This window comes from Lobosporangium transversale (genome assembly GCF_002105155.1).
Source record: "Lobosporangium transversale strain NRRL 3116 chromosome Unknown BCR41scaffold_16, whole genome shotgun sequence".
Taxonomy (NCBI): domain Eukaryota; kingdom Fungi; phylum Mortierellomycota; class Mortierellomycetes; order Mortierellales; family Mortierellaceae; genus Lobosporangium; species Lobosporangium transversale.
Genome location: NW_019028994.1, coordinates 390,494 through 412,814, shown reverse-complemented (window position 1 = coordinate 412,814; position 22,321 = coordinate 390,494). Strand labels below are relative to the sequence as shown.

Below are 22,321 nucleotides of genomic sequence, written 5' to 3'. Positions count from 1 at the left end.
ATAAAGCTTTAATCATGGCCTCAAAAAAAAAAAAAAAAAAGAAAAATGAAAGAGTTCGCTATGAAGGACTCGTTCATTCAAAGATGTATTTCATCCTTATTAGCGCAGGGCCTTTAGCTTCGGTACTGACAAGAGTATGAACATTACAAGCCTTTGGGCCTAGATCATGTGTATCGTCCGAATTAACTCGCTTTTGCAAATCGTACAATACAAACCAACTGAATATCCAGGATATAGATTTTGTTAGCACATAAAATTAAGTAGATATGAAGGGTTGTTTCATAAAAAGTTCTTCACATCAAGCATTTACAACACCTTGATGACTTCACTTAGAGCTTGATGCGTCGGATTGTTGCCTCCGATCAAGCGCCATTTTGTCCAAAGGGTTTAGAAACATTACTATAGAATGACCAGGTCGAACATTATTAGCATAAAAACTTGTTATTCGAGAGCCAAGGCCATATAAAAGTGTCTTCCTCATTCTTTGCCACGCATGCTACATTTCCCATTTTGAGAGTTGTTCTATATTTCGGTACTATAACATTACATATTTGTCATCTTGACTCGATGAGGTACGAGCAGGAGGTGCATCCACGCTTTATGAAACCACCAAATGATGATGATGTGCGCGATATTTTTGCTTAATGGCTACTTGATTGTTCTGTATGATGAAAATAATAAGTCCCAAGTCTAGAAAACTCGACTATTAGATCTCCAATATCGAGATATGAAGGATCACTCGACTTTATATTGAATATGTACCCAGCAGCCGAGGACTCCATTTATTTATAGCCGTGGTTATATATAAGCTTGAAGGTGCAAAACAGGAAGATCGGTCAAAGACTTCCGGCTCAAATTCAATTCGTGCAACTAAAACGTGTACAAAACTAATACATGTCTAATAAAAAGGAATGTTCCAGTATCTTTTCCCATTGACATTGCTCAAGCCAAATAGCCTCACAGGAGCCACAAAATAGGTCGGCTATTTTGGCCTGCACCATCATCCCTCTACTCGTGTGGTTTTCTCTATTTGCTGCTTAGCTTTTGCGTTGTGTAGGGCCGGGCACGTATCTTATCTCAACAAGGTTTTTCTTTTATCTTTTATCTTTTTTAATAGAAATAGGTTACAAGTTTTTGTGCTGAGGAAAGTATTGTCTTCAAAGCTGAGCTACGAGCTTGGCCTGAATCCTCAACTGTCTACTCGTCCTCGGGGTAGACTCTTGCAAACTTCCAGGCCTGGGTGTGGTTCGACTGGCCTTGATACCTGAAAGCAACCCAGTTTATTTTGTCATCATCCTCCCCATAGGGGTAGCTCTCGCTGACAATAAGTGTCTGATTGCGGAACTTTCTCGGATGTGTGAGAATGTATCTGGTGAAAGGACCACCTGCAATCTTAGTAATAAACCACCTTTGTGCCTTTTCAGTAACACCAAGAGATGCTCCTGGAAGAGCCCCAGATCTTCCTTCCGAGAGGTATTTTCTCTTATCTGCGTTCTTGTCATAAATTTGAAGAGACACCTGCCCTTTGCTATGGTTGCGAAGTCGCCACACTTGAAGTTTAGCTTCATCTTTGGGCTCAGTCCTCACGGAGCCAGCTCTAGCATTTGGGTAAGCTGTGAAGTAGCGGTTTTGTGAGGGTACATGCTGAATTCCTTTGAAAATGCGGTAGTAGCCATTGGGAAGCAAAGGCTCCGCGATGGCAACACTGATGATCGCAAGGATCGCAATCAATAAGACGGTGACTTGGTGCATACTATTCATTAGATGTAGTCTTAGTAAGTACAGAGGAATAGACTGAATGAATACTCTGATGGCAAAAGTAATGGCATACGAAATAGTAGTATCCAAAAGATTATTCTCACCTTGAGATAAGGTAGACTTGAGGGAGGCAGAATTAAATGTGCTTGAAAATAGAGAGATGCTTTTGAACGGGAGTAAACTTTGCTTTTATATGTGTTTTTTTTCTCATGTGTAATATTGTACGAGGAACCCTTGGCGTAGAGCTGCAACAGCGCGTGGTATGTTACACATAACACACAGCATGCAAAAAGAAATCACAAATGATGAATGGGCCCCTCCTTTCTCTAAATTTAACGCTTGAAAATGCAGAGGTCACGCAAGGTCGACACATTTGGCCAATTGACATGCATTGTTGACACGGCGTCCCTGTGTTGACATTTCTTTTTTTTTTCTTTCTTTGATTCGTATGTCCTAAACCAACGGCCAAAAACATCTCAAAATATAAACATTCTGTGTGAAACAACCGATCTGAACGCAAAGACCTCATTGTTACCGAGGGTTGGCGTTTTTTCTCTCTTTTTCTTTCTTTTCTGTTATTTTTAGACTACGCCATCTCTTACCTTAATTGAACTCAAGCTAAATCGCAAATAGGGAAACCATCTCCAACCCTACCGCCACCAATAAATATCTGTTTTCTCAATAGTCTTCTCTTTTTTTCTTACAGGAACTCATTGATTTTTGAGACGAACCACTTGTGCTCGTAGATTTTATGTTTAGTGTTCTCTGTCTTACTTTACTGAGGGATCCTATTTGCCTTTTATTCGCCGATTCGCTTGCCACAGTAAGCAGTGATCACCTTCAGAAGTCTCTCCCACACACTCCATTGGAACAACAGCACCAAGCAACGGGAAATCTGCAACAGGGCTTTTGTGTACCCAGTGATTTCGTCCAATTTTTCTTAAATGTGGCGACGGTCAAAATGTGATAACATGTATTGAGAGCACTTTTATTACTTTATTGATATATATTTTTTGATACAACGTAAGCAGTGGCGATATGGAGTACTCGTTGTGACTCAGGTTGTAGAAAAGAAAAGAAAAAAAGGAAAAGAAAAGATCCTGAGTTCCTCCTAATGATGTCATCTCCTTTTTTTTCTTTTTTTTTCCATTCCTATTTCCTATTCCTAGTAAGGTCCCAATTAACACACTTCTACTTCCGTTCATAATAGTACATGTACGGTACTGTTGTTTTATTTACAACAATTGGCATCACTAACGATCTTTTAAACTGGCGTCTCGGCTAGCTCGCTTTTAACATTAAGAATAAGAAAATTGCCATCTCTTTATCTTTTGCTAAAAGAAGGGGTCAGACAGAAACTAAAAAAATAAGCTGTGACTTCATTTTCCATGCATTGGCTAATTTCAGGGCTCGCACAGACAGGCTTTGCAGGCATACTCAATCATCAATGTGTCTTATGAAAAATGTATTTCATGTCTGAACAAGAATGAGGGAGGTCTCTATGGCTTTAAAGGAGAGAGTTAGGACATTCTCACTAAGCCCTCCAATGACACCCTGACTTTGGCTGTAACGGTAATGATAGCCAAGGATTACATGTCAAGAGGAAGGGGAGAATTCTCTCTTCTTCGGAAGGAGCTCTTTTTTTTTTTTTTTTTTTTTTTTTTTCGTACTCAAACAGAAGTGAACCAAAGGTCACTTTTATCCTGCTCAGAAGCCAAGTTGCCCGAGGACGCTGCTAAGGTCAGTCATGAGCTTATATATCACAGCAGTTCAGTATCACTCGTATCAATTGCTCGCTATTTTACAGCTTGGCATTCCCATTGCCTCAAGTCATTATCAGTGCAAATGAAAGTTACAGCTAAAGAGTCTTGGTTGTTGATTTCTCCTTCAGATTTCATATGTAAAATGATCTCTTTTTTTTGTCGCGCCTTTACTATTTACTCTGCATAGTGCACAAAGCCATATCTGACCGCTTATTGCTTTTGTGTTCATACTTTCATTTTCTATATTTTTAAACTCAATACTAAAACAGTAGTGAGACTATTCTCGGTAGCTAGGACAAGGCTTTTGAAGGGTTCTTTTTAGTTTCAAAAGGATGTCAGAGGCTCGCCTCTAGTGGACAGGAGTGAAGTTCCAAGGCTGCTTGCCTCTGGGATTGCCATCGGAGAGGTGAGCAATGCGCTTGGGATATACAGTGTCAGGAGTGACATCGACATTGAGCCACTTGTCATGGACCTTCACTGGGTACACGATCTTGTACTTGCCGTCATCAGCCTTTTCGAGCGTCCACTTCTGGCTAGTGCCACTAACAGCCAAGTAAGCATACTCCTTGGCACCAGATCGGCTCAATGAGAGGTATCGCTGGTGGTATCCGCGAGGAGAAAGAGTGACCTTGTCACCAGCATGGTTACGGAGATACCATTCCTGATAATAACCAGGAGCTGACAGAGACTCCTGGTAAGTGGCAGGCCAGTACCCGGTGCCTCCTGTTTTAGTGGTGATATAGCGGTTATCGATGGAGATGCGGTAGTATCCATCAGGGAGAAGCGCAGCCATGGCCACGTTAACGATTGCGAGGGCTGTAGCCAAGAAAGCGAGTGGTTGATACATCCTATTCAATAGTCGCAGATATAACGAAGCGTTAACAGGGGAGGCAGCCTGCCAAAAAAAAAAAAAAAAAAAAAAAAAAAAACAAAGCAAAGCAAAGACAATAGAGCAACCTGCTAGCGCAGTACTCAGGATCAGGAGATAAGGCTTACCTGAGAAGGTTGAGTTGAAGAAGTAGGCTAGAAAAGGAGGTTAAAGAAGTAGGTAAAGCAAGTAGAGTGCAAGAGCTGTGAGCGTTGGTTGATGATTGAGAATTGCTCTGAGGAACCCGTCCTTTTTATATGGATTCTGTCTTCTTTGTAACGTCTAGATTGACATGACCGCGCAGCCAGCTTTACGTACCTGATAGTTACTCTCAGGGGTTCTAGATAAGTAAGTACGCGCAGCTCGCAACTATAGCCAATGAGACTGATGTTCAAAGTGCTTTTGTTCTTTCATGCTTTCCCTCCAACGGTCTACTCTTCCTCCCGATCATGTATCTCGCAGATAGGCCATGTTTCATTGATCTAAACGCAGCCACCTCATTGACTACGGTATGAATTTGCATTTTTATTTTTAGGAGGGCCAATCCATGTGCCTGTTCTCTTTTTTATTTTTATTTCTTCATACTTTTTACCTTGTCATCCATCGTGTGCTTCTAATCACTAGAGTCGCGAAGAGGCCCAGACATAGCCCATCATAGAAAGGTGAGGCTTCTCTAATACAACGAAAATATACAAGGACTGAGAAGAGTATAAGCCTTGACCTCAGGAATATGTGAATATCTTGGACTTGAAGCCTAAATTAGTGGCAATTTACTAAATCAGTCTAGAGTTGGTTCCAGACCTTTCTTTTTTAACACCCCACATCATAATTGCTGGGAAACGAAACCTATAGACTGCAGTAAAATGTCGCAAAGAACAAAGGAAAGGCAGAGTTTTATTAGGCATCAGTCACATGAGCTGATGTTGATAGGCTATGCTTCATTGTCAGTTGGCTGTATTTGTCTTTGGCACCGCCATTTGCCTCACAAGGCCGCCGCAAAGTCCCTTCCTTCCTGCCAATCAATGAGCAGCAAAGCACACTTGCCCTGGCTGGATGGCTTTGAGTGCTTAGAATAACTCGTGCCAACTATGACTCAAGCCATAGACTTCCTCTATCCTAGGAATAAGAAAGGAGATCGTATACATGGACTGTACTCTGTACTTATTGAATAAGTCAATACTTTTTTATACGTGCTCATCAAGCATGTGCAAGTGATTCAATATCCTGTTTTGAATAGAAATATACCCGATGGGGTCAGTAGTAGATGTTAACAAAGTACTACCTTCGGTATATTATGTTTCATTTTTTCGAGCTGTGAGGTCTCTCCTCAACATTAACTAGTTTGCCTTTGAACGTTAACACCAGCAATGTCAACAGATAAATTCGTCTCGGGAGGTGTAGGTAAGAATACACTGTTGGAATTTACTCTATTTTTATTTTATTTATTTCTTTCGAATGAAACAGATCATGGATGTATTCCAGCTTCTAACAGCAGCTACCAAGGAAGCAATGGATTATGACGCTAGGGATTGAGTACTCAATCCCCCAGTTCAGAAACCATTTATAATCTCTCATCTACTAAAAACGTATGTCATCAACTGCTCATCGTTACTATAGGACGTCATTTATATCAAATATTAACAATTTCCACAACGCGTCCCCCATGAGCTTTTGGCTGTGGTCAATCATTGGCTAATCTAATTTAATGCTATTTTTTATTTTTCTAGTCCTCTCTTGAGGTGCATAGGCCGCAGAATCTCTGAAACGCTTTGGAATCAATGAAGACACAACGTCCTTAATAGCAGTCAAGGTTGGTGGCGACCCCAACGAGGCTTTGGAGGATATGTCCAAGACAGTGGACGGAATTCTGACCTCATTTCCAAAACTATATCAAGAGAAGGGTATGGTTAGACTTTGCCAGGTATAAATAAAAAAAAAGTTCATTATGAAGAGCTTGTTCAACCGCAGGTGTTTTCATCCTTATTAAAACAGAGACTTTAGCTCGGGTACTGATAAGAGCATGAATACCTCGAACCCTTGCCTTTGAGCTTACTTCATATGTACCGCCAGAGCTAGCTCACTGTTGCCTGGTCAAAGTACTGTTAATAGAATTTAACACTGATCTAGATCATTGCTAACTTCATTACCGCAAATCATACATTTCTAACTGACTGGATATTTAGGATGCAGTTCTCATTTACACACAAAAGTGAGTTATTTTATAATAAATGCTTCACATCGAGCATTTACAGTACTTTGACGATATTGCTCAGACACGTCGAGCCGTTACCTCCGGAAAAGCCCCATTTTTCCCAATGAGCTTAGAAATATTACTATAATTAATCAAGTCGAACCACACTACGCTTTTTAGCTTATTATCTGAGAATCATGGACGTGTATAAATGTTCTCCTCTTTCTTTGCTACTATCTTTCTTCTATTTTAAGGAAGTGCTTTATACGTCGCGGTGGGAAGTATATTACCTCGCACAGTGAAAAATGATTGTGAGATCAAGATTCATAGATTGATTCATTAGAACGCTTTCGTGGAGTGCTTCGAAAGGAGGCCGCTCCCTGGCTACAGAGCCCAACTATACTTCTCTCAGCTAAATTGCATTGTGTAAGAGGGCAACAAGGGTTATCTCGTGTAAGAAAGGGAAATAGTTATTTCTCTTTTTACTACAGGGGCCCTCGGAGCCACGATATTTATTTCTTTAAACAAAATGACCGGGTTTGAGGGCATCAGACAAATGGCTCATAGTGCTAACAACATGTGTATTCAAGATGCGGTTGGGTTGTGTGCTGCCAGCAGAAAGCTTATGATGCGACGCGGAGCTACAAGCAGGCATCTTTCTTATCTGGTCGCATATGAGGCATTTATCTTTGGTAACACTACTCAGCGCTCCTAATCGATTCGATACAACCGAAATTGAATGGGATTGAATGCATTCGATTCGGTTTCGGCTCAGGGTAAGTTTGTACCGAAATTGAATGCTCCATTCCTGTATCGAATCGAATGAATCGAATGTGTTGAATGATACCCTTAATGTGTAGCATGGGTCGTATGATTATATCGAATGCATCGAATGTATCGAAACCGTTTACCGAATGTATCGAAACCGTTTACCGAATGCATCGAAACCGATTTTTTAAGCGCATCGAATGTATCTATGCACTATTTAATACGACTATATCGGCTTTTTGAATAAAAAACTTGACAGGTTAGAATGGGCTTACACAATTTGATGCGCCACGGTACATTCGACTAACGTTCAAATGTTGGAAATATATTTAAATTTTGACTTATCACTTATAACGAATGTATACAGAACTATAGCAACTAATTTATGGGAGAACATTCATCCAAGAGTCCAGGATGACCAAGCGCTGGATCGTCGTAGGGCTAAGGCTATTTCTTTCAGGTGGCAGGAAGAACTTGGCTTGCGAAAAGCATCTTTCCGCCGGGGTTGATGTCACAGGGACTGCAAGACAGTCCTTTGCCATATTCGCCAAATTGGGCAAGCGCTCCTTTTGTGATCGCCAGTACACTAACTCTGGAGGCTCATGTTTACTAGCAACTAGAGAACTTCCTTCTCGAACGTATAATTCAAGCTCTCCACCTTTTTTCTTGATACCATAGCGTCTCATCTCCATTTCTTCTTCAGCTGGAAGCTGACTTGGGCCTTCTTTGCCCTTATATTCATCTTCCCAGACCTTCGTTACCATGTCTTGACTGCTTTGAATATATTCACCCCATTCGTTAGCTTCCCACCAGTCAAACCGCATCCTCGGGTCCATAGCAGTGGCGATGGCATAGACCGCTGAGGAATCAGTTTTAGAATAATAACGCAAAAGCTTCTTTAACCCTTGACCTGCTGCGTTTTTTAGTGGAGGATCCTCTTCTTTTTCAATATAATCTTCTAGGTGGTCGATCATGTTGTTATAAGCAGACATGGCTCTGTTGATTGTCGGGTATCCCAGGCTAGAAGACACCGTAGCTGTGATATCATTAAACTGGCTAAGCAAAATATGGAGCTTCTTCAGGTATCCCCATTCTTCGTCTTTCAGGGAGAAGGCCGATAAAAACGGTTCGTTCTGGCACATGCTCTGGTAGGCTAGCCTTAACGTTATTGCCCTATCCACCATGATGAAAGTAGAGTTCCAACGTGTGCAGTTATCCCTTTTCAGATCAAGGTTTGGGCATTTCAGGATAGCGCAGACCTGGCCAAACTTGTCAATTCTTTGTGGCGAAGCTCTATGTATAAGTCGATATAAAAGGTATTTTATAGTTAAGTTTCATGATTCAAGTTTATATTTGCAGTCAAGATTATATAGTAATACTGACCTGATCTTAACAATGCCTTTTCTGAGTTTCTGTAATGTACTCAGCGTTACAAGCGTTAACCCAACCGCATCCTCACACTCATTGTTGTTCACGTAGAGACTGTCATTTTCAGGAGCCAAGTCATTCAAACCACTTGGGCCCAAAATCGCCTGAACTGCCAGATTAATGATGTGTCCAAGGCATGGCACATGGTATAAGCCATCCTTGAGCGGCCTAATGTTTTTTATTTTTATTTATTTTTATTTTTTTTAAGAGAAGCGTTAGAGATAACTCATTACTAGATGCGCTAGCATTATTAAAAGTGACTGAGAATTCCCATTCTACTGCCTTGGGATGCTTTTCAAGCTCTCGGATCATTTTGGACATATTTGACGCATTGTCGGTGGTGATACTTAGAAGCTTGTCACCAATTTTAAATCGATCGATGACCTTAGCCAGAGATTCCGCTAAGTTCTCACCTGTATGCGCTCCATACAATGGCTCAAATCCAATGACCAGCTCTTGTTGGCGCCAGTCATGATCAATCCAGTGAGCTGTTACCCCCAGGAAGTTGTCTTGGAAAGGGCTTGTCCAGCCATCAACGGTCAGTGATACCTTGTTAATATCCTCAAATAAGCTTATGACTTGATGCTCCATGTATTGGCATTTTAGCTTAGCCTATTTTTAATCCATCTTTTTGTCAGTGTTTGGTTGATGTTTGTTATAAAAAAAAAATAATAATTGAAGAGTAATAATAATAATAATAATAATAATCATAATCATAGTAATAATAGTTTTACCTTGGTTGCCATGGTGTCATCAGACGGTAGCTTTACTTGAGATGCTGTAGCCATTGTAGCATGGACTAGAAGCTCCTGGAGAGCAGTGCTTTTGACAATCGTAAATGGCTGCTTTGTTGTGATAACGAATCGGACAAGCAATTCGTCAAATCTCGTAGGGTCAAATACTTTTGGCTGAGAAAATGAATTAAGCATCTTGTCCATTGGGCCTTGCTTGGAGAGACTGCCATCATTGGCATTGCTATCTTTAGTGATGCGATGTACTCGCCACAGATGCTGGATGACCCCTGAAGTTGACATATTTGATGAACCAAAGGTTTTCCCGCAGCTAGGGTAACAGCAGCGCATACCAGAGCCACTCTTAGTTTTAACACGCTCGGCCCACTTGTTCTTCAGTGACCACGCCCAGCTTCGGTTGATCGCCGTGCTGCTTGCCACGCTGGAGCTTCCCACGCTCCTCGTCACTAAGCTCTCATTCATCACGCTGCCGCTCATCACGCTCTCCATATCCATATCGTTGTCAGGTGCGTCAAAGCTGGCAGACATAGAAGTGTTACCAACGTCATAAACCTTAAGTTCATGTATGATAAAATTGCTATGGAGGTATTAATTTAAACATTAAGGTTAAGTTTTTTCCTTCTTTTCTTAATACAAAGTAATATGGCAAATGTAATCAATAAATACTTCTTCTGCTTCCTCCTCGATAATTCGACGACGTCGTTTACTCATTTTAAGAGATGTTTTGGGCTGAATTGAGATAATGCATGAAAAGGAAAAGAGAGAAAAAAAAAAAAAAAAAAAAAAGGAAAAGGAAAGGAAATGAGGCGAACTGAAGCGAATGCAAACACATTTGTTGTCCTGATGCCGCAGTTGAGTATTTAAGTATAACGCACCAGATATCTCGCACTCGTTGTTAGGCTTTATTTTCTATAAACATGTGTTTTAACCTTATCTTCATGGTAATATTTTTCTTAATCCATGATTTACAGTCGTCCCTCAGTAATTCGCGAATTACTGAGGGAACTGGTCTGTTTTTATTCACTTCAATTCAATTTCAGTTATATTGATGGGCTCCTTTATTCTTTTTTTTTCTCTTTTTTTGAATTTTTCATATTTTTTTAAACAGCCACCCTATGTATTTTTCACTATTCTGCATACAAAACACACAAAAAATAAAAAAATAAATTTTCATGAAAAATACATAGGGTGGCTGTTTAAAAAAATGAAAAATTCAAAAAATGAGAAAAAAAAAAGAATAAAGGAGCCCACCAATATAATTGAAATTGAATTGAAGTGAATAATAACAGACCAGGTCCCTCAGTAATTCGCGAATTACTGAGGGACGACTGTAAATCCACATTTTGATTAAGAGTGCCGTGAGAAAAAATTTATAAAAATTTTAATCGGTTTATCAATGTACCGAATGATTCGGTATATCAAATGAATTGAATCGGTACAATCGAGGCACCGAATGATTCGGTTTACCGAATGCATCGAATATTCGATACATTCGATTCGGTTTCGACAATATATATTCATTCGGTTTCGATTCGATATGAACCTTACCTTGGTCAATTCGATTTCGGTTCGAAGGTCTATGGACTTGGATGGATGTAATTAGTAGTGACACTACTAATTACATCCATCCAAGTCCATAGACCTAGCTAAATGGGGCATCACCAAGACCCATCAGAAGCAGTAGGCTAAGAAAAAGGGCTAATGAGTAAGGGAACCGACGATTATATCGATGGTAATAAGCAGTTTGGTCTAAGGCCACCGGGTCAAAAACAATTAATGCAATGAAGAGAGTCGATATGCTGACGAAAAGGTTAAAGTGGCAAGTTATCTAAAAGAAAAATGAGGCGCCTTCTCCTATTGAGAATGCTCAAGACAAATAATCCCGCAGTAGCCGAAGCAATTCCGCCATTGTGGCATAAACCATCATCACCTTTCTAGTAGTGTGATTTTCCTCGTGTTGTTTAGCCTTTGCATTGTATAGGAACGAGCGCGTTGCCATCAAAACAAGGGTTTTTTCTTTTCTTTTTCTTTTATATATATATATTATTTATTTAATATAATTGAGAGGCTACAAATATCTGCATTGGGAAAAGGATTGTTTTCAAAGATGAATTTGAAGCTTAACTGAAGGCCTGGCTCGAATCTTCGACTATTTACTTGTCGTCTTCGCCGTTCTCATTGTGCTTCGCGTCTTCATCTTCGTCGGGGTAGACCCTCGCAAACTTCCAGGCCAGAGTGTAGTTAGTTTGGCCTTCGCACCTAAAAGACACCCAGTTTGGCTTGGTAACATCCTCCTCATAAGAGTTGCTCTCGCTGACAACAAGTGTCTGGTTATGGAACTTTCTCGGGTGAGTGAGCATATATCTAGTGTAATAGCTTCTTCCAACCTTGGTGATGAACCACTTTTGACGCTTTTCAGTAACACCAAGATGTGCTCCTGGAAGGGCTCCAGATCTTCCTTCCGAAAGGTATTTGCTCTCATCTGCATCTTCATCGTAGACTTCAAGGGACACTTTGCCGTTGTCATGATTGCGGAGTCGCCATACTTGAAGTTCATCTTCAGTTTTGAGCTCAATCTTCACAGAGCCAGTCCTGTCATCTGGATAAGCAGTGAAATAACGGTTCTTGGAGGGCACGCGGTGGTTTCCCTTGTAAATACGGTAGTAGCCATTTGGAAGCAAGGGTTCTGCAATGACCACACTAATGATCGCAAAGATCGCAACCAATAAGGCGACGGCTTGATGCATACTATTCGTTGAGCGCAGACTTAGTGAGCACTGAGGAATAGAATGGATGGATGGACTCACGATAAAAGTAAAAGCATACAAAATACTTATTCTCACCTTGAGGTAGGGTAAATTTAGGAAATGGTAGTATAGGGCAGGCTAGAGTGTAGGCTTGAGGGAGTAAGGCAGGCTTGAATGTGTGCAAGTGGATAGAGAGATGTTGCCGTATGAAGGAAAGCTTTGCTTTTATAGACTTTTTTTTATTATTTTTTTTTTCGATTTCATGTGTATTGTACGAGGTACTCTTGGCAACAGTGCGTGGTATGATGCACACAATACACGACATACAAAAAGGAAAGCCTCAGATCAGCCCGAAGAATGATGAGTGGCCCCTTCTACGTCTAAATTTAACGAAGGTCAACATATTTGGCCAATTGGTATGCATTGTTGATACGGTGCCCCTTTACTGATACTTCTTTTTTTTTTTTTTTTTTTTTTTTCCTTCGGTGGTTTCTTTTTTATTTTCTTAAGTTCATATGCTTGGAGCAACGGCCAAAACTCCCAAAAATATAAGTATTCTTTGTGAAACAACTGTCCTGAGCGCAAAGACCTCATTGTTACTGAGGGTTGGCTTATTTTTAGCATACGCCGTCCCTCACCTCAATTGGACTACTATCGCCACCAATATCTGATTGACTCAACACTTCTTCTCTTTCCTTTACCTATCCGTCCGCTTGTCATAATGGTCAGCTTCATAAGTTTCCCCTACGCCACTCTATTTGGGCAAAAGCGCCAAGTATATAAAGAGAGAGCTGCGACGGGGCTCTATGGATTGTACAATATTCCTCAGAAACTACTAAACATGATAACGGTCGCGGTAGAGTAGATTGAGAGCTTATTATTATTATCATCACTGATATCAACTGGTACGGCGGAAGTAATGTTGCCAATTCGGGCGACATGAAGCGCTCGTTGTGGCTCAGGCTATGAAAAGAAAGAAAGAAAGAAAAAGAAAAGAAAAGAAAAGGCCCTCAGACCCTCACCCCATTTCCATTCACAATCAGTGCCCAAGATAACAGATTTCTACATCTGTTCACAATAGCAGCACTATTTTAAAAACTGTGATCTTTTAAACTAGCATCTCGGCTAGCCCATTCTCATAAACGAAAATAAAAATAAAGAACCACCATCTTTTGCTAGAAATCAAGGTAAAAGAAGGAGTGCCGCCATGACATTGACCAAGACAGGAACAAGAGTGCCATCACCATAGTAGCTTAGACATGAGCTGAGTTGTGACTTCATTTTACATGCACCGCCTGAATTCAGGAGAACCTGCACAGACAATCACAGACAGGTTTTGCAGGTATACTCAATCATCGATGTATCATGAAAAATGTACTCATTCATGCCTGCAGGAGTGAAGGACAATCCCCATGGCTTTAAAGGAGAGGACTATGGACATTCTCACTAAGCCTCCAATGACACCCTGACTTTGGCTGTAGCAGTAATGGTAACTTAGGATAACATCTGCAAGCAAAAAGGAGAGGACTCTCTCTTCTTCGGAAAGAACCCCTTTCTTTTTGTACTCGAGTTTCCCAGATGAAAAGGAGTCAGAAAGCTACCTTTATCCTGCTCAGGAGTCGAGTTGGCTGGGAAGGCTATTAAAACCAGTTGTGGGTCCATAGATCACAGCAGGTCAGCAGTGCTCGGTAAAATTGCTTACTTTACATCTTGGCATTTCAAGTCATTAGTATCAGTGCAACTAAGAGCGCCCTTGCAAACTCAATCGGCCTTTATTTGTTTGTGTGCTGGGTGAAGATGGACTATGGCTATGATGAACCAATACTACAGGTATGGGCTGGTGATGCTAATAAGTTTTTTTTTCCTACATGTATATTTGATATTTGCTCTAGACATTCAACTTCCCGTCCCTGACCTCGTCTAGCCATCTGTAGTACATATTCCTGATGTAGTTATATTGCGTGCAGTAGTCTGTTGCACTCGTGTCATAACACCCAAAAGCAATTCTGTCAATGTTGTTTTCAAGTCTGTTCACTTCTGCAGGATAGAAGGTTCCATAGTCATTACCATCAATAGCAAAAGACCAACTTTGGAAATTTTTTCTAATGTCCATCCTCCCTCTATGGTTCTTTTTTGTGTAAACGTCGGCCCAGTCACTGTGCCAACTAGTTTGTGCAATAATAATGCCACTTGGATCTGCAATAACAGCATCAACATCATAACCAATACCCTTCATCCGTTTTCTGTAACAAGTCCAATGGCTAGCAGAGGCTGAATTCAGAAGCAATAAGGGAACCAAAAGAGCATAGGGAATGATCATTGTGAATAATGCTAAGGATGAGTACTAGATGTGTTGAATAGAAAAAAAATAAAACAAAAGTATTAATAAAATAGGAAGTCATTTTTAAAAAGGGGCAGTTATGAATGCGAACATATGTTTAATTATAATACGAAAGTTCAATAATATAGTCTTACAAGGATCTGGTCAAGGGATGTGGACGTCCTTGCTAGGGGTCTAAGGTGCTCTGGCGAAGGTCCGGTGTGGGAGATTGTTCTTGTAATGGCTCTGTGAAAGAGATTGTCTGTGTGACAACCTCTGTGAGGAAATAGAAGGGTATTTATACATTTTCCAGGAACTTGTCAGATCATAACACAGGTACAAGTAAGGGCTAAACTGCTGGATATATGGTACGCAATATAGTTGTGCTACGGGTCGGAGATGATTTTTTGTTGTGCAACCCCAATACCGCTTTTCCAGTTGACTATGGGTACGCAGTTGAGGTGTTAGGTAAATAATACACAATTGGATTGGGCTGCTCTGTATGGACAGAGAAGTATACAGGTGATAAAGTAGGGATAAAGGCGCAGGTCCGCACACCACGCCCATGAGGTATTTATTGATGTTGTTATTAAAGTCATATCAAAAAATATAACCACGCGTCTCTATAAGAACAGATGTTTTTACAGAGCGCATGTAGAATGCATGTTGTTACACACGCGAGATGCAGAGGTACAAAAAAATTATTTTTGTATGAAATATGCAGAACAAATGTGAGCTGAGTCATTGGCAATCTACACACCAATGATTCGCCCATTTCAGAGGGTCAAGCTTGTCGCTCTTTTGGTTAGTCCTTTTCAATTATTAGAATTTTGTTAAGTAAACCATTTATATTTGAAAGAGTCAAGCCAAAAAGAGCGACAAGCTTGACCCTGCTGCATGGTCGACGGATAACTCACGATTACGGAAAAGAGTGGGAAATGGGCGAGGTGCGAAACAGAGTTGGAGTAGGATTTCAAGTATTTCAAGCGTCAATGTTCACAATTACACAAACCTCAAAGGCATTTTCTTTTCCCTCACAAACCAAGGGCTGATGGTCAACGCCCAGTTTTGATGGGACGGTCTTAATAATATTCATATTACCCAGCTCTTGATACAAGTTACTATCCACCACAGGCACCTGTAGGTTCGAGACCTCTTACCCAATTGTGGCCACTTCCGAGCAACTACGGCAGTCAAATACACACTTCTTTCACTGTCGAGGTGAGGATATTTATCCAAAAGGGAAAAGAGGGAAAATGGTTGTTCAATATTGATTTCGTCAACATCCTGCTGAAACAACGATTCGACTGCTGTATTACTGAATATCGTTTAGAAATGATCCGGTTAATTATTCTTTTGAAGTAAAGCAGATACAAACACGACAACCCATTTTGCTTACAGATATTTATTGAATCAGATTTACATGATGAAAGCAAGCACCTCTTCCTAAAGGAATATATAGGACAAGAGTCATGAATAAGAGACGTATGTAACATAATGATCGATATAATTGAACGACATTTGTCGCCCTAGAAAAGGCTTAGTTTATTTATTTGTTTATTTGTTACGAAACTTTAACTATAGCGACATATCCTAGGGTTCATACCTCTTAAAGAGCTTGGAATGGCAATACACTAGCCTGGTATCAATGCGGCGCACTACCACTCAGAAATTCTCATCATCAGTGCTTTCTGATATGGTGTATTAAGGGCGCACCAGGATACCTTAGTATTAGAATACACCATACCGCTACTTGTAGGTCAGTAGCGCATCGCGCTTGTCAAGCCCACCAGTGAAAAAATATCTAGGCTTTGGCACATTGGTGAAAAAAAATGCATCAGCGAAAATCACTGCAGCCAATCGGGCCCATATGATGCTGCAGGAGCCCCTATGGCCATAAGAGCATGTATGAACAGGAGTAGGCACAGCTAGCTGCCTAAGATAGTGCTGAAGGTGTCTTTCATATTTTTTTTTTTTTTTTTTTTTTTAATAAATGAATGTGATCTACGAGGATTCGTATCTGATAATAATCATCGTATGCTGACTAACGGGGAGTGGTGCCCCTTTTTTTGCGACCTTGAGTTGTATAAATGCATCCCTCACCAATTGGACCCGGAATCTTACATCATTTAACCACTTTTCATTTTAGTAAAGTCTTGATCGTCATGAGAAATCCACACTCGCTTTTATTTTTCTTCTTTTATCAAATTACTTGTTTATTTGCTACGAGTCTACTCAACAGTGTAATAAGAAAAGTTGGTGTTCCCATTCACTCACTTATATCTGTTTAGCCACATGACTGGAGAACAGCAGTGGTGGTGATCCTGCTCTTGTCCAGCTATAAACATTATCTAAAGATGATATAGGAGGCAGAGGGGTAAAAAAATAGGAAAATGGTCAATTGACTGAAGTCAAAGCATAACCGTGCAACTTCCTTGATGCTGTTAACCCACACAGACGGTGAATATAACCGCAGTTTAGAGTAGACTTATGTTCACCATAGCCATCATTCCTTAATAAAAGAAAGACAGTATCGATTGCAGCGCGGTGCTCCTATTCGAACCATTCGAATAGATATCTAAATTCGATTCATTCGATTCATTCGAACCATTCGATACTCGAGCCATTCAATACTCGAATCGAACCATTCACGTCATTCGAATCGATCCAGGATAGCTTATTCGAATCGAATAGGAGCACTGATCTAGCCACAGGGCTGACTGTGGTGCTTTCTAGGTGAGGTGGACTCGCCTGTAGCTTAAAAGGCTTTAAGATTCCTTTAGCTTGTCCTAATTAGTAGATACAAAATAATAAAATAACTATTAATGACCAGTCACAACAAATCCTCCCACGTGACTGATACATTCACCCAATGGATACGCTTTATTCGACGATCTTCGTATTTCTGTGTACGCCGCAGATATAGTATTATTTGGAAGTAGTGGCCATGAATCCAGAGGCCGTGTTTCGAGTGTTTCAATTAAGAGGACTGGCATGGGGCTCCCCACATTGTCCCACGAACACAGGCATTTGTTGATCGAAGCATTGACTGTTGCACGGCATTAAAAAACAAAGAGTCAATCTCCCTAAGATAATTGATGACAGCCTTTAGGATGGATAGTTCGTTTATAACCACAAGAACTTGGGCTCCAAGCATCTAGATTCGACCCAATGCAGCCTCCACTAATTGCGCCTGATATTCAAGAATAAAATCCTTATCACCAATAACAAACCAGTGGAATAAAAACCCAAAAATCTCATCCATGCTAAAGTACGATTTGATTTCATCAGGTGTTTCTTCATCTTGGCATTGACTCTTGTAAGTTCGTGAATGATATTGCCAGGCAGGAGGCTTTGTCAGTTTCTGGCTATTATCAGGAATGGTATCTCCGTAACCATGCTGGTGACAAGGTCACTCTTTCTCCTCGCGGATACCACCAGCGATACCTCTCGTTGAGCCGATCTGATGGCAAAGAGTATGCTTACTTGGCTGTTAGTGGCACTAGCCAGAAGTGGACGCTCGAAAAGGCTGATGACGGCAAGTACAAGATCGTGTACCCAGTGAAGGTCCATGGCAAGTGGCTCAATGTCGATGTCACTCCTGACACTGTATATCCCAAGCGCATTGCTCTTCTCCCTGATGGCAATCCCAGAGGCAAGCAACCTTGGAACTTCACTCCTGTCCACTAGAGGCGAGTCCCTGACATCCCTTTTAAACTAAATGAAACCCTCAAAGGCCTTGTCCTAGATATTGAGGATAGTCTCGCTGCTGTTATAGTATTAAGTGTTTGAAAAAAAATAGAAATGAAAGTATGAACATAAAGGCAATAAAGCGATCAGATAGACCCTTTGTGCATTATACAGGATTCCCATGGAGTAAATAGTAAATATGCGACAATACAAAAAGGTCGTCTTACAAAGCGGAATCTGAGCAAGACTTGAAAACAATAAGCTCCTTTATCTGTAACTTTCATTTGCATTGGTACATATGACTTGAGGTAACTAGGAACACATGGACGCCAAGATGTAAAGTAAGCAATTTTACCGAGCACTGCTGACCTGCTGTGATCTATGGACCCACAACTGGTTTTAATAGCCTTCCCAGCCAACTCGACTCCTGAGCAGGATAAAGGTAGCTTTCTGACTCCTTTTCATCTGGGAAACTCGAGTACAAAAAGAAAGGGGTTCTTTCCGAAGAAGAGAGAGTCCTCTCCTTTTTGCTTGCAGATGTTATCCTAAGTTACCATTACTGCTACAGCCAAAGTCAGGGTGTCATTGGAGGCTTAGTGAGAATGTCCATAGTCCTCTCCTTTAAAGCCATGGGGATTGTCCTTCACTCCTGCAGGCATGAATGAGTACATTTTTCATGATACATCGATGATTGAGTATACCTGCAAAACCTGTCTGTGATTGTCTGTGCAGGTTCTCCTGAATTCAGGCGGTGCATGTAAAATGAAGTCACAACTCAGCTCATGTCTAAGCTACTATGGTGATGGCACTCTTGTTCCTGTCTTGGTCAATGTCATGGCGGCACTCCTTCTTTTACCTTGATTTCTAGCAAAAGATGGTGGTTTTTAAATTTTATTTTTATTTTTGAAAATGAGCTAGCCATTTTAAAGTAATGTTTCTGTTATAAACACAAGTAGAAATGTGCTACCTTGGGAGAAAATAGAGGTGACATCACTAGGAGAGTCTAAGGATATTTTCCTTTTTTTTTTTATCTGTAGTCTGACACTCAACGAGCACCTCATATTAACAATATTATAAAAAAAATAAATAAAAAAAAAACTCTCAATATTTTCTACTATGACCATTGCCACGTTTAGTAACTTCTGGCAATTTATAGAACGCCGTACAGATCTCGCTTTATATACTTGACACTGTTGCCTAAATGGTATGACGACTTGTGAAGCTGATCGCATCCAACTATGACAAGCAAGTCAATAAATAAGATAGTGGCCTCTCAGTAATAGGAAGAAAAAAAAAGCTAGAAATAGTAACTGGTCTCAACAACCAACGAGTTCTGTAAGAAAAGAGAAACCTATTGAGGCACAGATATTTAAGGTGAGGCGGCGTAGTCTAAAAATAAGCTAACTGTCGGTAACAATGAGGTCTTTGCGCTCAGATCAATTGTTTCACACAAAAAGCTTATGCTTTATGTTTTGGCCGTTGCTTTGGGCATATGGACCGAAAAAAAAAAAAAAAAAAAAAAGTAAATGTCAATAAAGGGACGCCGTGTCAGAAATGCATGTCAGCTTGCTGAAGGCGTTGACTTTGCGTTAAATTTAGATAAAGGAGGGACCATTCATCATTTGGATTGATTCGTGATTTCTTTTTGCATGCCGTGTGTTATGTGTAACATACCACGCGCTGTTGCAGCTCTACGCCAAGGGTTCCTCGTACAGCATTACACATAAAAAAAAACATATAAAAGCAAAGTTTACCTCCGTTCAACAACATTCCTCAATCCCCTAACACACATTCAATTCTGCCTCCCTCAAGTCTATCTAATCTTAAGGTGAGCATAGGCTTTTGAGTTATATTTCGTATGCCATTATTTTTGTCATAAAAGTATCCATTCAGTTTATTCCTCCCTACTCACTAAGACTACATCTAATGTATAGTATGCACCAAGTCGCCGTCTTATTGATTGCGATCCTTGCGATCATTAGTGTTGCCATCGCGGAGCCTTTGCTTCAAGATGGTTACTACCGCATTTATAAAGGAACCTTCCACGTGCCCGCCAGAAACCGCTACTTCACTGCTTATCCAGATGCTAGAACTGGCTCCGTGAGGCTTGAGCTCAAAGATGAAGGCAAACTTCAAGTGTGGCGGCTTCGCAACCATAGCAAAGGCCGAGTGTCCCTTGAGGTCTATGATAAGGATGCAGATGAGAGGAAATACCTCTCGGAAGGAAGATCTGGCGCCCTTCCAGGAGCACATCTGGGCGTTACTGAAGAGCGACAAAGGTGGTTCATTACTAAGGTTGGAGTAAGCTCTTACACCAGATATATGCTCACCCATCCGAGAAAGTTCGATAACCAGACACTTGTTGTCAGCGAGAGCGGCTCCGACGAAGATAAAATAAATTTCGTTTCTTTTAGGTATGAAGGCCAAGAAGGCTACACCCAGGCGTGGAAATTTGCGAAAGTCAACATTAACGACAGTGAAGGCGACAAGCACAACGACGACGAAGATGATAAGTAAATAGTCGAAAGTTCAGGCCAAGTTCTCAGTCCAGCTTCAGTTCAGCTTCGAAGGCAATTCTTCCGTAACGCAGATGTTTGTACTCTCAATTCTATTAATTAAATAAAATATATATATACTATAAAAAAAAAAAAAGAAAAAAAAACTGTCCTTGTTGAGATAACCCCTCGTGCCCACTCCTTTACAATGCAAAGGCTAAACAGTAAATGGAGGAAACCACACTAGTAGAGAGATGTTGATCCAGGCCAAAGTGGTCGATTTATTTGGTGGTTAGTGTGAGACTATTTGATTTGGCAATGTCAATAAAAGGTGCTCCTTTTTTTTTAGATATTCCTGCACACTTTTCCCCTCTTAGACTTATCCTCAGCGCTACACCGCATATTGATCTTCTTCGTTGCACTGATTGCTTTTGAGCCGGTAGTCTTTGGCCGAGCTGCTTACTACCGTAAATATAACCAATGATGCCTCTCAGTCTGTCCCTCTTAGTGGATCTTGATGATAAGTTTCAAAAGGCTAGAGTTTTTGAACTTGAATGGATGACATTGGTAATGTCGTCATAGTGTGAATAGATGCCTCATGTGTGGCTAGGAAAGAGCATGCTTGTTTGTAGCTCCATGTTGCACCAAAGCTTCCTGTTAGCAACATACAATTCAACTACATCTTAAATACACATGCTGCTAGCACTATGAGGGCATTTGTCTGATACCCTCTACCTTGGTCGTTTTATTTAAAAATAAATCTTATGCCCACAATCAAGCACTGATCGAAATCGAAATCCAACAATCATTCTTCACTGTGCGAGAAAATCTATGCTTCCCATCAGGTGAATAAGGTACTTCATTGATCTTCATAACATGCTCTTCTAGCCTGTTTGTATGCAGTCCTATTTCTGATTCTCTATCTACCAGACTTACTGACTCACTATCACCTCCACCAATCATCTGTTGGCTATGTGGTGGACATGTGTTGGGCACATATAAATGTGTAGTCTCACTGTGATCCATACCAAGCTCGTTGTGCCCTGCATCTTGCACCTGCAAGCCTATATAACCAGAGCTATAACTGAATAATGTCCCCCGGCTGCCGGTTACGTATCCAATATTAACCTCGAGTAGTTTTCATGTATTTCTCCATATAGAAGATCCAATGATCCTGCTGCCTAGGCCCGGATCTTACCATTTTCATCATACGAAACAACTAAGTGACCACGAGGCAAAAAAACCACGTATACCACTATCATATGGTAGCCTCGTAAAGTATGGATGAGTCCCCTTGTTCATGTCCTTTACTTTATTCATCGAGCCAAAACGACAAATCTGTACTTTTTTATTATCGAATAGTAACATAACCTAGAGCCGCTCCCAAAACAGAAGTAAAAAGATAGCTAAGGAAACTACGTACATTTATAAGGTGCCATGTTATTCAATCTGGCCAGTAATAGTAATATTTCCAAGCTCATTGGAAAAAATGGATCTGGACCTGAGCGATACCATCAGAGTACTATAAATGCTCGTTGTGA

The 22,321-nt window shown here is 40.6% G+C and overlaps 8 protein-coding genes across 8 annotated transcripts; 3 read left to right on the top strand and 5 right to left on the bottom strand.

Moving 5' to 3' along the window:
- Positions 1–889: 889 nt before the first annotated feature.
- BCR41DRAFT_49757 (hypothetical protein) lies at positions 890–1,905 on the bottom strand. Its single transcript, XM_022030875.1, has 2 exons — positions 1,863–1,905; positions 890–1,771 (listed from the first exon to the last, which is right to left on the bottom strand). Exon 2 carries the CDS (start codon positions 1,759–1,761, stop codon positions 1,198–1,200), a length of 564 nt encoding a protein of 187 aa, XP_021881907.1. The 5' UTR covers positions 1,762–1,771; positions 1,863–1,905; the 3' UTR covers positions 890–1,197.
- Positions 1,906–2,509: 604 nt separating this feature from the next.
- BCR41DRAFT_405285 (hypothetical protein) lies at positions 2,510–3,773 on the top strand (the record flags this gene model as incomplete). The annotated part of the gene is made up of 4 exons (XM_022029380.1): positions 2,510–2,713; positions 3,166–3,277; positions 3,437–3,658; positions 3,709–3,773. 4 exons carry the CDS (start codon positions 2,510–2,512, stop codon positions 3,771–3,773), a joined length of 603 nt encoding a protein of 200 aa, XP_021881906.1.
- A 48-nt stretch (positions 3,774–3,821) lies between these two features.
- BCR41DRAFT_49735 (hypothetical protein) lies at positions 3,822–4,601 on the bottom strand. Its single transcript, XM_022030874.1, has 2 exons — positions 4,518–4,601; positions 3,822–4,369 (listed from the first exon to the last, which is right to left on the bottom strand). Exon 2 carries the CDS (start codon positions 4,366–4,368, stop codon positions 3,871–3,873), a length of 498 nt encoding a protein of 165 aa, XP_021881905.1. The 5' UTR covers position 4,369; positions 4,518–4,601; the 3' UTR covers positions 3,822–3,870.
- A 1,155-nt stretch (positions 4,602–5,756) lies between these two features.
- BCR41DRAFT_395798 (hypothetical protein) lies at positions 5,757–7,295 on the top strand (the record flags this gene model as incomplete). Its single annotated transcript, XM_022028757.1, has 4 exons — positions 5,757–5,786; positions 5,916–5,975; positions 6,137–6,290; positions 7,072–7,295. 4 exons carry the CDS (start codon positions 5,757–5,759, stop codon positions 7,293–7,295), a joined length of 468 nt encoding a protein of 155 aa, XP_021881904.1.
- A 4,301-nt stretch (positions 7,296–11,596) lies between these two features.
- Positions 11,597–12,454, bottom strand: BCR41DRAFT_421740 (hypothetical protein). The gene is made up of 2 exons (XM_022030072.1): positions 12,372–12,454; positions 11,597–12,276 (listed from the first exon to the last, which is right to left on the bottom strand). Exon 2 carries the CDS (start codon positions 12,273–12,275, stop codon positions 11,682–11,684), a length of 594 nt encoding a protein of 197 aa, XP_021881903.1. The 5' UTR covers position 12,276; positions 12,372–12,454; the 3' UTR covers positions 11,597–11,681.
- Positions 12,455–14,027: 1,573 nt separating this feature from the next.
- BCR41DRAFT_386144 (hypothetical protein) lies at positions 14,028–14,853 on the bottom strand. Its single transcript, XM_022027762.1, has 2 exons — positions 14,751–14,853; positions 14,028–14,619 (listed from the first exon to the last, which is right to left on the bottom strand). The coding sequence occupies exon 2, from the start codon at positions 14,593–14,595 to the stop codon at positions 14,164–14,166; it is 432 nt and encodes a 143-aa protein (XP_021881902.1). The 5' UTR covers positions 14,596–14,619; positions 14,751–14,853; the 3' UTR covers positions 14,028–14,163.
- A 2,116-nt stretch (positions 14,854–16,969) lies between these two features.
- On the bottom strand, positions 16,970–18,575 carry BCR41DRAFT_405261 (hypothetical protein; the record flags this gene model as incomplete). Its single annotated transcript, XM_022029379.1, has 5 exons — positions 16,970–17,384; positions 17,426–17,644; positions 17,764–17,995; positions 18,082–18,312; positions 18,513–18,575. 5 exons carry the CDS (start codon positions 18,573–18,575, stop codon positions 17,194–17,196), a joined length of 936 nt encoding a protein of 311 aa, XP_021881901.1. The 3' UTR covers positions 16,970–17,193.
- A 1,481-nt stretch (positions 18,576–20,056) lies between these two features.
- BCR41DRAFT_352618 (hypothetical protein) lies at positions 20,057–20,922 on the top strand (the record flags this gene model as incomplete). Its single annotated transcript, XM_022023989.1, has 2 exons — positions 20,057–20,113; positions 20,220–20,922. A coding segment is annotated over exon 2 (578 nt), but the record flags the coding sequence as incomplete, so codon positions are not given.
- Positions 20,923–22,321: the final 1,399 nt, after the last annotated feature.